The sequence below is a fragment of the Neovison vison genome, chromosome 13, assembly GCF_020171115.1.
Source record: "Neovison vison isolate M4711 chromosome 13, ASM_NN_V1, whole genome shotgun sequence".
Taxonomy (NCBI): Eukaryota; Metazoa; Chordata; class Mammalia; order Carnivora; family Mustelidae; genus Neogale; species Neogale vison.
Genome location: NC_058103.1, coordinates 44,800,014 through 44,813,563, shown reverse-complemented (window position 1 = coordinate 44,813,563; position 13,550 = coordinate 44,800,014). Strand labels below are relative to the sequence as shown.

General features: G+C 46.6%; 1 protein-coding gene across 2 annotated transcripts in view; it reads left to right on the top strand.

Moving 5' to 3' along the window:
- Positions 1-10,417, top strand: part of SAMD4A (sterile alpha motif domain containing 4A) — a 206,551-nt gene extending 196,134 nt beyond the window's left edge. For both annotated transcript variants that reach the window (XM_044229759.1, XM_044229758.1), the window contains 2 exons: positions 40-123; positions 5,991-10,417. In XM_044229759.1, coding sequence (XP_044085694.1) covers positions 40-123; positions 5,991-6,019 — 113 coding nt within the window. In that variant the 3' untranslated portion in view covers positions 6,020-10,417. The remainder of the gene's footprint in view (positions 1-39; positions 124-5,990) is intronic.
- Positions 10,418-13,550: the final 3,133 nt, after the last annotated feature.

The following is a 13,550-nucleotide window of genomic DNA, read 5'->3' as shown; positions in this document are numbered from 1 at the left end:
AGAGTCTCTATCACCAAGATAACCCTTTGTCCCTTGCAGAATTCCAGCTTCCTGTGACTGAACCTGACATCAACAACAGGCTGGAGTCCTTGTGCCTCAGTATGACCGAGCACGCCCTGGGAGGTGAGTGAGTCCTCCTTGCCTTTTACCACATGCCTGGGAGAACTAGCAGCCATCTGCTGTCTACACTCTGGCCATAGCTCAGGAGGAATGTGCAAGGCATAAGGAGAAGTAGGCAGGGGATAGGAGAGAGAGTGGCCTCAGGGTGCTGTTGGATCCTTGTCAAGCCATACCACACTGAGGAGCCCACAATGCCCTGCTCCTTCTTTTCTGGGAGGTGAGTCAGGGACCCGGAGACCAAGGCTGTCCCTCTGTCCCTTTTTCCTCAGAGCCACCCACCCAGTGCACTCTGAGGTCCTAGCGCAGCAGCTGTCCCAGCCAAATGCTGGGAGCTGGAGGAGTCAGAAACACAAGACATGGCTTTTAGTGGCAACAACCCCCCCCCCCCCCCCGCCAACAGAATTGGATTCTTTCCTTCTCGGCACTAGATCTCCCCGTCTGGTCCAAGCGTATCCCAGCTTGTTCTAAAAATAGAATTTTTGAAACAAAAATCCCTGCTTGTTTTTACATCTCCCTGCTCCAAATGGTTTCCACGATGCCTGGAGCCCCAAGCAGTCTGAGACGTCCTTCACAGTGTGACAGGGATGGTCTAGTTCCATGTGCCTGTGGGCTGCAGCCCCGCAAGGAGCTCCAGAAGCAGCTGGGCTGTCCCCTGTCTGGTTGAAGCCCTATGTCATCACTGGAGCCCCGGGAGGCCTTCAGTGCCCTCCGGGTACTAACCAAGTGCTTTTCTCCAGCCTGAACTCTGCGCCAGCCATGGGGATGTTTGGCAGGCAGAGGAGCAATGTCCACCCCTTCCTGCCAACCTCCAGGAGGCTCTGAGTCAGAGAGGCCTCCTGTGACCCTTCCCAACAGTCCTCTCCAGTCGGGATGCGCTCACCCTCCCTGGAGATGGGCAGTCAGAACACCTAAAGCCAAAATGTGCACTATCTAGCCGTGGTGGGGAGAAAGGCTGCGGTCAGCTGCTGCTCCAGCGGGCTTTGTCCTCCTGACCAGGGACTTTTAGATTTTTAGTCCCTGCAAACACAGTCTTATCCTGACACCAAGTATGAGACCAACAAATGCTCAGCATGGAGGAGATTGGAAAGCAAGGACTGTACCTACCTGACCTCAGCTGTTCAGGGCTCTCCACGGCCCAAAGAAATCCTCCACTCAGCACCAGAAGCGAGCTATCCCAAGGCCTCCCAGAGCCTCTGACTGAACAGATGTTGGGAAGGCACAGCTCCTAATGTGACCTCCACGGGGTTCCAGGAACCCCATTTGCAAACACTGCTCTCTCCCTTAGCCACTCATATCCTAGAAGCTTTTACCACATCATTGGTCCATTCCTGGTCCCTCTGTGGGGAGATGCCACCAACTGCTCTTCTCCAGCTAACCAAGGAGACTGGGTCAGCACACTGGTAGCACCTAATGAGTAATGGGAAACAACCCAAAGGTCCATCAACAGGTAGAAATGGATGAACGAAATACATTATAGCCAGACAGTGGAATATCGTTCAGCTTAAAAAGGAATGAAGTTCTGATCCATGCTACAACTTGGATGAACCTTGGAAGCATTACACTAAATGAAAGATGCCAGACACAAAAGGCCACATGGTATACGATTCCACTTAGGAATTTATGAAATGTCCAGAAGAGGCAAATCTGTAGAAACAGACAGTATGGTTTAGTGGTTGTCAGGGACCAGAAGGAACTGCCAAGTGGATAGTGATTGCTTGATGGATACTGGATAAAAATGTTCTGGAATTAGACAGTGGTGATGGCTGCACAACTCTGTGAATATACGAAAACCTCGGAATTATACACTTTAAAAGGGTGAAATTTGTGGTATGCACATTAGATCTCAATTTTTTCAAAAAGGGAAGCCTCCCAGGCCCTGCGCATTCAGGCCAAGCTCGGCCCACTTCAGGCAGCCCAAGCTCCCGCCCACCCAACGGTGGCTGGTGGGTGAGGAACTCCCTCCGCCTTTGAGAGTCAGCAAGGATAACTGACCTTCTTCCCCAGGGCTTGATATATCTCCGATAATTGGCACTTTGGGAGCCCTTCTCAAACTGCTAAGTGCTAACATTATCATCATTAGTAGCAAGAATGCCAAATGCTCTTTATTAAAGGGAGGTTTTCATTGAAAAGGTTTCATTTTTTAGCTCATTCTTCTACTTTTACAGAAAACCTCTATGAACTGATGGGGCTTTTTGCTAATGTTTTCATCTTGTTAATCTCCTAAGCCTTCTTATTGCTGTGTTTTTCCTCAATAATCCTGTCTGGTGGGAAGCCTCGTAAGCAGTTTCCAGAGCAGAGAATGAAAGTTCAGGGTGGCCCAGTTAGGCACAGTGGCCGTGAGCCCGCCCTCACTGAGACTGCACCTCTCTGCTGGGCCCACCTCTTCCAGGTGCTAGGAAGATGACCTCGCTGGGAAGAGAATGCCAATGAATTAAATCATTTTACAGGAGGACATATAATTATGGAGAGGAAAGCAAAGTAAAAGAGGTTCCTCTGCCTGTGTCTCAGGACAGGATGGGAGGGTGGCCAAGTTCTGGGACACCACATCCTATGATGGACTTTCTAATGTGGCTAGTCCATGAGCCCCAGGCCTTGGAGGGGCCCATCCTTCTATGCTGACATCTCTACTCTCAGTGTCCTACACTAACTACAACCCTCCTGGTGCCAGTCTAAGCCATTTCTCTCTTTGGCCTTCCATTTCTGCTTCTTCTTTGCCCTCCCCTTGGCCTCTCCAACATGAGGAAGCCAAGGAGGTGGGCTGCCTCTGCCATCTTGGTTTAAGGTTTTCATCTGGCTCTGTTGGACCTGCTCCTTATTGGTGGCCTGGCTGCTATGTTCCTCCTGCACAGAGGTTGTATGGGCAGGAACAGACATGGCTACAAAAGCAAGCCTTGTCCAAGCAGGACAGAGTCTGCAGTGAATTCCATCATAAAGAGGAATGTCCCATCCACTTTCTGGTGCTCCAGGATTCATGGATTTCACATGATTCCCTCGCCATTCCTTCTCACCCTCTTTCCTTATTCCTTCTTGAGACTTAACAGCCTCATTTCTAGCTGATATGGAGACTTTTTTTAAAAAAGATTTTATTTATTTATTTATTTGACACAGAAAGAGAGATCACAAATAGGCAGAGAGGCAGGCAGGGGTGGGGCCGGGGGGGGGCGCGCGGGAAGCAGGCCCCCTGCTGAGCAGAAGGCCTGACTCTGGGCTTGATCCCAGGACCCTGAGATCATGACCTGAGCCGAAGGCAGAGGCTTAACCCACTGAGCCACACCAGACTTTGTGTAAATTAGAAAAAGGCTCTACTTTCTTAACATGCTGTTCTGCCACTGATTTGTTATTTGTCAATTAACTATAAAACTCACAACAAATACATGAAAATGGTGCTCCCTGGAGTTGTACACCTTACACAACTGTAAATAGTGAATCTGGACTTACCTGTGGGTCATTTCCCTACAGATGAATACTGTCACCCTTGGAGGATGAAGTATAGGATTGGAATTAAGTGAAAATGCAGCTTGGGGTTGGATTAGTTGGGATTTTTATGTTTCTCGCTCCCCACTTACACAGCTATGAAGGGTTGGCATTAATGAGTAGGCCATGAGCCCTGGCAAGTGTGTGCACTTCACTCCTACAGACAAGGGAGTGATGTCTACACACCAACACGTGTGTATACTTAATGCACCCGCTGTTTCCCATGACCCATTACCATTGCAGAACCACCATAAGAGGCTCAGGTTAACACCTGCAGAAGTCAGGGCAGCATTATGATTGTAAGTTCATATCTGGGAGCCTCGAGGACTGATGGCCTGATTATCATAAACACTCCCCGGGTCATTTGCTTTTCTTTTTTAAAATCTCTCCAAAAACTATGTGGAAATTTATGGACACACACAAGTACAAGTAAAGTTGGGAAAATCCGAGTAAGGTCAGTGAATTGTGTCAACGTTGGTATCTTCATGGTAATATTATAGTTTTGCAAAATGTTACCATTGGGAGAAACCCAGCAAACCCAGAAACCTGATACTCTCTTATAACTGCATGTGAACCTACAGTAATCTCAGTCAAAATTTCAATTAAACAGGGGCGCCTGGGTGGCTCAGTGAGTTAAGCCGCTGCCTTCGGCTCGGGTCATGATCTCAGGGTCCTGGGATCGAGTCCCGCATCGGGCTCTCTGCTCAGCGGGGAGCCTGCTTCCATCTCTATCTCTCTCTGCCTGCCTCTCCATCTACTTGTGATCTCTCTCTATCAAATAAATAAAATCTTAAAAAAAAAATTTCAATTAAACATGTCTCCTTCAAGTCCTTGCTGGCAAGACACCAGACTGGCACCACCCATCGGGAGGCGAGGAGGCTTGTACAGTGGATTCAGTACTCCCCCCCATCACTTAGGTCTTCCAGCTTTCCCACAACACTCTGCCACTCCCCTCTCACACCTGAGTTCTGTCTATTGGATCTAGATGCTCCTCCTGGTAAACCAGGTTTGTGACATCAAGGCTCAGACCAGGACATACCTGCTGATGTTTGGATATCAGCAAAACCAGGGAAGCATCCTGCCTCTCTCCCTGGCCTTCATTTACTGGCCACTGAACACAGTCATGTCTACCTCTACAATGGCTCATCCATGCTTCTCTCTGCTCACTGGATAAGCCCTTGTCAGACAAGCCCTAGCATGGACCACTGTAGGGGCCCTGCTGCCACCAGCCTTGTCCCTTTTTAGGTCTTCTAACACAGCTGCCAGAGAAACCATTCTAAAATCAGACCCAATTACTCTACTGCTCAGAATGCCCCAATTACCAAGTCCAAGCTCCTGTTCATAGTATACAAGACCCTTATGGCCTCATTCTGGGGATCCTCCTATAGTCCCATGTGTAAGACAACCATAAAGGAGCTAGGCAGCCTTCGGCTCCCCCAGCAGTTTGTCTCACTCATGGCCTCTGTGTCGGACATGCACATCCTCCACTTTACAGCCTGGTCTCACTGACTCTGCATGATGTAGACATAGCCTGTGTTGCATAGCATAGCATTCACCCACTTCCACAGGATCTTTCCGTTCCCAGTGCCCACACCTCTAACTATACTGTCTGCCCCTAACCAGATTCTTGAGACAGAGAATCTAGATCAGTTTGGGTGAGCTGCATCCCCTTGGTCTGCTCAGCTGTGATTGGGGCTCAGAGTCACAACCACCTCATGCCCAGGCTTTCAGTAGGGACTCGCTGAGAGGAGGATGCTACCAAAGAAAGGGATGTGAGCTAGACAGGTCCACCTGCATGTCTGCTTCAGTATCCCTGCCAGCTCTCAGCACATCTCCTGCCACTCCTCCATTCCCCCATCCCACACCCTAAACCTCCATGTAGCCCCCAGCCCCACCAATTAATGACCAACATCACACCAGTACATGAGTTGTATGCCCTCCCCACACCCTCTTCCTTTCCTGCTTCCTCCTCCTCCTACAAGCACCATCTTACAAAAGTTATTTTCTTTCTCCGTTAAACTGCACTTGACTCCCAGGGACCTCTTAACTCTTACTCCATCTTTCCTGCTCTGCCTGGTACATACTCCATCATAGCAATGATGCCTCCTACATCCCTGTGGCTTTACAGAGCTGTCCCGACAAGGATGTGTGTACTTACAGGGTGAGGACTAGGTCTCCTGTGTTGGTTCCCAGACTCATTACAGTTCCTGGAAAAATGGCTACTCCGCAGATGTTGAGTGGGTGAGTGTGTGAATGAAGGGGTGGATGAATGGGGAAGTGTGGTCTTCACCTGTCTTCAGAGACCGGGGAGCCCAGCGTGCAGGGTGTGCGACTAGGTGGCCGTGAAGGGAACGGTTTTGCTCAGCTGTGCCCACCATGAATTCTTTCTCTCCCAGACGGGGTTGACCGGACCTCCACAATCTAGAAGCTGAAGATGAGAGTGACCGCGCTGGCCGTGAAATCGACTGCTGCGGGTCCAGTGTCAGCCATCTTCAGGGTTGCACAGAATCCTCCGAGATACTTTGCAGCCTTTTTTTTTTCCCTGGTCCCTCTCCCATTTTGATTTTGTGAGAGCGTAGGTCGTCCTTGTAAACATATCAGTAGACCGGGGATTGGTTATTTTGTCATTTGTTTCTGTCACGGGATGGCTTGGTGTGCGGGGTGGGGAGGGGTCTCTAGGGAAATGTGGGGCTGGGAGGGGATGGAGAGGGAAGGCAAGTGGCTTCCTGGATGGAGAGAGAGGGAGAAACGAACAAAAAGTACCGCGGGCAAAGAGCTGGGAGTGACGAGGGAGGGAGGCTGAACCCTGGGCCCAGGCGCCCCTCACAGCCCGCCACCGCAGTCAGGCCCCCGGACGCAGTCGTGGGCGAGTGCGACCAAAGCAAGATGGCGGCCCGCCCTCCCTGCCGCCAGGACCGGCTTTCCTTGAGGACCCGGCTTGGAGTCGAGCCGCCGCAGAGGGCCGCACGGCCCCGGCGGCAGAGTGGGGGGAACGTTCCCTCCAACAAAATTTCAGAGAAACTTTGATTTGTGTATTGTTTACATAACAATTTTAAAGGGTACATAATGTGTAAAGAGTTTGGATAGAACTTCTCTTCATACTATGGTTTTTGTAAAGGATTTGTTGATATGGATTCATTTCTTTCCTCTATTTTTATAATAGCAGCAGGGTTGTCTCTCAAAATGGCTGCGAAGCCGCGCTGGCCGGGAAGGCGGACGCGTCACGTAGGCCGAGGAGGCGTCGGTCTTTCCACCGTGGCCGCGCTCGGCTGGTGGGACGAGCACGTGACCGGAAGCGCGGGGAAGGACGGCACCGTGTGTGTGATCAGTTAGGGTCGGCTCGCAGGTCACCGTGAGATGCTGAAAGAATCCTGCGGCCCCTTTCTGGGCTGGATTTGCTTCTCACCCAGAGACACCTCTTCCTCCCCACCCTATGGTGGAGTTTCATCCTATCGCCCTCTGCCTCACTTCACACACACACACGGGTTCAAGTTCCACTCTCTCTCTCTCTCTCTCTCTCTCTCACACACACACACACACACACACACACACACACACGTGGGTTCAAGTTCCACTGGAGGAAAAATGGCAAGGACCGACATTTTTCCCTTGCGAAAGGCCTTCATGGCAGATAAGGAGCTCAAAAGACCACTTCCACTGCGATTGCGCAGAGGGACCTGAGCCTGGGGGCCGCGTCCCCCTGGCTCGCTCCCTGCTGAGGAAGGGGAGGAGAGCCAGACCCAGGACAGTGTCTAAGGGGTCAGTCAGCAAGTGGCAGAGAGAGCGTGTAGGGAGACGTGCAGTGCGCGCGGCAGGGCGGGCTGTGAAGGAAGATGTGAGAAAGGGCGGCTTCAGGATGCAAACGTGGTTCCCTCCACGTGTACGTCAGGGGTTTGCTGTGTCGTCGATCCGGCGGCACAGAAGAGCCAGAAAACCAGCCCTGACGTGGCGAGGTATTAACAAACTGTGCTACCACGAAGTAATAGCTCTGTTTCTTAAGGGCAAGAAAGACGACGTTTGGGATTCGAGGCAATGGAGGGTATTAAAGGAAATCAAAGAGGAGTTGTGCTTTGCACTGGAAAATTGGTTTGTGTAAATGATGGTATGAATGCTCAGCCAGAGGCGAGAGCGGGGAGACGGTCTAAGGCCTGTTTATTAAATGGGTGAGTCTGGTGCCGTTGCTTTCGGCGAAGGCAGCGTCGAAATTGAAGAGATTGGACCATGAAAATCACTGCACTTGCCTACGGTTATTAAAAAAAAAAAAATTAATGAAGTAAATACAGATTTAAAAGGCCTTAATGAAATTTAAACAACTTTCTTTTACCTTCAAGATTGAAAATGTGCACCCAGTTCAGCCTTGCTTTTGAAGTTTTCTAAGGTTTAAAAAGGTGGGAGCATCTTAACCGTAGAGAGCCTTTAGCAAGGGAAGGGGGGACTTGAACCCACCACATCACATTTTGCGTTAAGACAGACTGACCTCCCCTTCGGGGACTACATTCTAAACATGCAAATCCATGTGCAAAAAGGGGCAGCAATTTTTAGTGCGTTTTATTTTTGGTTTTTTGTGTTTTTAACCAAGTGCCATTAACATTCATCCTCCACACCCCTTTTCTAAACAAGCTTCGTGTTGCTTGGGGAATGTGTTGAGATAGACGATCACATGTAAGGCAGGAAGAAAAGATAAAAAATGTCGAAGGCCAAAGGTAAGACCAGAGGGTTTGTGAAGGTGTTTTTTGGATGCTAAGAAAGTTAATAAAGAGAAGAAAAAGCAAGGGTATTACACATCTTGTGGGGAAATGAGAAAGCACTCAGATCTGCTGCAAAACACATATATCCATAAAGACTTGGGTTGTTCAGAAAACAGATTGTGAACACAATCACATTAGCATGAATCCTTTAAAAGGAAGAAGACCTTAAAGTATTTGCAAATCTGGATTTCTATTTATTCCTTCACTGAATATAGAAACAATGGTTATCTGATTATTAGAGATATTATTTTGGATATGTTACTTATTAACTTGCTATGGCTGGTAACCATGATAAAGTCTGTTATTAATAACAACATAATTCTTTTTTTAAAAAAAAGAAAAGCTTATTTTTCATTGACTGTGTATAGATTTATCTACTTAGTTGTGTTTTGCTATTAGTGTTTCAATTTTTCTTTTTTTTAAGTTGAGTGTTCTGATAAATTTTAGGAGCCTGTCCCAACCTTGTTTTGAGTCCTGTGTTGACTGCAGGTATACAGCTCAATTTTAAAATCCTAAAGCAAAAGAACTTTATTTATAAAAAAAAAAAAAAATCAAACAGTTGCATGCGTAAGGCTGTGAAGTCGGATATTTAGTAATAAAGCGGCAGTGCCTTTTTTTGTATTTACCCATTGACCCCCAAATGCAACTGTTTTATATTAATAGTAAACGTTAAAAAAAATCTTAGAGGAAAATCTATTTCACTACATGTTTCCCCCCCTTTTTCTGATTTAAGCAGTATGTATGTGGCACCTCTACACTGTCCTAGGGACAGTGGTGGTCTATGATATTGTTACCATGTATGATGTTTTATTGGTGCTTTTTATTCATAGTGGTTTCTTACCAGAAACAGTAGGAAGACACACATGAACTGTGTACAAGAATTGAAACATTGCTGCTGATGTGTCTTTTTCCACACGCTTTTTGAGTTTAACTTTTGGAACAAGGGCCAGCAAGCCAAATAGACGCTGCTGGGTCTGCCTGCAGAGGGCGGCTGTTTGCACCAAGCTCTCAAATCCTGTGTATTGATGGTCCCTTTTTGGTACTCAGGATTGGAACTACAGCTGGGCCCCCATCTCCCATTCCTTTGAAGAGACACTGAGGGAAACAAGGTTTTCTTTTGAGGTGTCATTGGCTGCCTTTTACGGAATGGGAGCCTTCTCCGGGTCCTGTGTTCTTCTGCACCTCTTGTAGCGACTGCCAGTGCAAGGTTTGTAGACGTGCATTCCCCAGTTAGCACCGGGAGTCCCCCAAAAGCCTGGGCTGAATGCATAGGCATGCAACCAGAAGGGCAGCGAGGGGCGGAAAAGCAGGTCCCAGTCTCGTTGGCCCTCTGGAGATGTCTGCAGCAGGCGGCTGCGGCTTGGGTACAGGGAAGCAGCCTGACCAAGGCATTCGGGCGTGCCTGTTACAAGAAGGACCTGCGGAAGGATCATTTGCACATGGGGCTGTGATAACACTAATGTTGATTTTTTTTTTTTTACAAGTCATCAGAGATGTTTGCAAAGTGAGTTTTATTTTTTTGTAATTCCTTTATCTTTACTTAAAGGTGAATGTGTATTCCTCTGGGAGGAATAGGAAGAAAACAGGAATGTTAATAATGTCAAACAGAAGACTTCCTCCCTTATTAATATATAACCCTCATGTATTTATGCCTAATGTAAGCTGACTTTTAAAAAGCTTTCTTTTGTTGCATGCCCCGTGCAGGCATCCCTATTGTACATGCATGCCTCTCGTCCTGTTTTCCTGTATAAAGTTAGTGAACAAAGAACTATTTTTGCCTAGTTCATGTTGCCAAGCAATGCATATTTTTTAAATTTGTCATATATGGAAATAGCATGTTTGTTACATGTAAAGCTTTACTGATATACAGATATACTAATGTTTGAAGATGCTGTTCTTTGCAAGTGTACAGTTTTCAAATGTTGTTACCAGTGAAACACCCTTGTGGTTTAAACTTGCTACAATGTATTTATTACTCATTTCCTCCCATGTAACTAAGAATCATGGCTATATTTCATATCAACGTTATATTGAAAGTGAAGGGAAATGATTAATACAAGGTTTTGTAACACTGGTGTGTGTGTCTTTTTTCCTGTTTGTCGATATGATCGATTAGAAAGCAAGAACTAAATCTTAGAAATAAGCCAGCAAGGAAGAATGAGCATGACATCGCTGTAAACAATTACCACCTGACCAGTCTATGCAAACTGTCTTCAACTATGATTCCCTTTTTTTTTTTTTTAACGAAAGAGGAGGGGTAGAGGTATAAACATTTATGCTACTTGATATGTGCCCCGAGTAGTCAGTATATGCATCACCTGACTTGAAGGCATATTTTTAAATACAAATTCTATCCTTGTGGTTGATCATCTTTATAGCTTCCTCTCCATTTTCAATGTCTTTGAGATCATATTTCACCCCTTAACCATGGTATAAAGAAACAACAGCTTCCTTGGAACCTTGACATTTTAACTACATATGGCTTGAATCTCATAATACCTCTGATTCAAGTATATCTGATACAAATAATGGCAATTAAACAAATGGTTGAAGAGCCTAATGTGGGTTTGAAATCTCTGGCTGTGCGATATTCAACAAGTTACTTAACCTCTCTGAGCCTTGGTTTGGTTTGTTTTTTGGCCTGTGATACTCAAGGTTTATATAATTAAACCTGTAATCCAAAAAAGAAGAATATGAAGGCAAAAGAAACATAGTATATAGAAGTTATTGCCACCAAAATTTAGCAATCCAAGGTTTCTCTGAGGCAACCACAGCTTGACGTTGTAAGAATGACCACACACCGACTCTCTTTTTACCGGGCTCAAGCTGCTCAAGTGACACACAAAATCCAAAACAGTCCCTGGAAACATGTAGAAATGCCTCATACGCTGAAATATTAAATGAAATTCTGCCCAGAATTAAATTCTCATAACTCAAATGAGATAGAGCTCAGTGTATGACCAGAGTATTCTAAAAAGAAAGGGATAATGTGCAAGAGAAAAGTTGAGCCTCACTTTTCCAACACGTGAAATGAGGGTAAATGTGAAAGGTATAAGATGAAGAGAAACAGGGCTCAGCATGGTGCCTGAAAGGAGTTAGTGATTTTTATCAGCAAAGCTGCAGCTCTTTGCCATTGACCTTAGTAATGGAATGTTCAATCCTGGAGAGGTTATTCACATAATAAAGCATTTAGGACTTCCCCTAACGGCCCTCTCTGTAGAAGAGATGTAATTCCATTATTAGAGGGGGATGAGTAACACCGCTATGGCATACTGGGTGGGAAGAGGCTATGGTGAGCTTGTGTAAGGAATCCAGAAGCAGCACAAGTGGGCACTATCAACTCGTGCTCTCTAAGCCAGTGAGGAGACTGCCACCAGGGCAATACAAGGAGAATCCAAACTCCTGTGAAAACACCTTAGCCTGGTCCCTTGAACAGTTACTACATCTAGCCACGACCCTGACTCCCTATCAGCCCAAGACTTGCAGAAGCTGAGAGGAAGCCTTGAGGACAGCAAAGACCTCACCCATAACTAGAACCTAATTCTTCTCTACAAAGACGTGGAGTGACCCGCGTGGATCTGGCCCACCGGGAAGCATGGTGTGACAGCCTATATGTCATCTGTTGCACTGTGCCCCGGGGGCAGTGCTGGCCCATCACACTCCAGCGTCCCCTCACACGTCACTCCAAAGCCTTCCACAAGTACTTCTGTTCTCTGTTTTCCAGCCACACGTCCCAATACAGGAAAACCACCCCTTCCCTAAGCACTTCAGCCTCTGGATTGTCAACGGCAGCTCTAGGGTGCCCTGGCTCACTGTTTTTCAAACCCATCTATGAATTGCAGTTGTGGCTATTTATTTCGAATCCACATAGTCCAATTCTTTTGTAAAACATGAGAAACATTTATTTTAAAAACAAGTCCCCATATCATACTAGAGTCAAGATTATTCTGTCAAATCGCTATAAAAAAGTAGCATTGTGCTGGCTTCCTAAGCTCTTGGGCGAGTGTGCAAAATTAGTCTGGGCTCTTGCCCTCCGGATGAGATGATGGATCCTCATGCCAGGTCAACAACACCCACAACACAGTAGAGAAGTGCCCGTCGGGTCTGAGAAATACCCAGAAGTGGGCTCAAGAACAGTGATGGCTTTGTTCTCCACTCATTTCTAAGAGCTGAAAACAAACAGTTGAGAAAGGGGACACGTTGGAAGGGAAGGAAGAGGAAAATCCAGAAGGTAATGGGACTGATGGTGGGAGGTGAGAGCCTGAACCTGGAGTCTCTGGAAATGGAACAAGTAATAGAGCACTGTTTCCAGAGCAACCCCTGAGATGTGTCTCCCACGCTCCGTTCTGGCCCAGATGGGTTGAGAAGGGAGGATGGCTCTTCTGTGCGTGTGTGTCTGTCTGCACGTTTAGGATACAGGTACGTGAAGTAGGAATGTGGGTGACTGGGAAATTGGGGAATTTTGGTGAACATAAGCATGACATCTCAATTATTGAGGTGTTCCACTGGAATCTGGTCTCTCACAGTGTCCTCCCAGGTAATAACTTGGCCCAAGGGCTCCATCTGACCAGCTTTGCCCACAAGGCTCTCACACACAGATAGTGACTTCTCTGTGATATAAACCTGGGAATTCAACATCTGAGAATTTCCTCCATGGAATATTTTTCACTCTTAAGTGGTTCCTACTTCAATTTTTAAAACTGACGGAGAAACATTTTGGCAGCCTCATAAAGCTCAGACTTTATAAAAAGACAGCTTTGTGTTTATGCTTGACTCAGAATGCATGTTTTTAAATAGTGTGTTCCACAGTTTTTTGAAGTTTTATTTTCTTTAAGTCCTATCCAGGAGAAACAAAATCACAGCTTTGGTGAGTGAAATGGTCTCATCGGAGCTGCTGGGTCTGGAGACAGCAGAGAGGTTCCAGTTAAGTCTTCCTCTGGGGACCACACCCCCGGACTAGGTGTCCCTGTTTGCATCAACATTTTTAGGAGATGGTTCCCGTTTTCCATGCAATAAAATTCTAACAGGCTCCAGAGTGAAGTCCGATGAAACAACAAAACCCCCAAAGCCAGTCTGTCCAATCAGACCTCACCACTTTATTCCAAACCGGAATATGTACAAAGTCAGCAAACTGTGACTGAGAGAAATAAAATGTATACATGACAAATCATTTCCCCCATCCATCACCAAATGCATATATCCAACCCA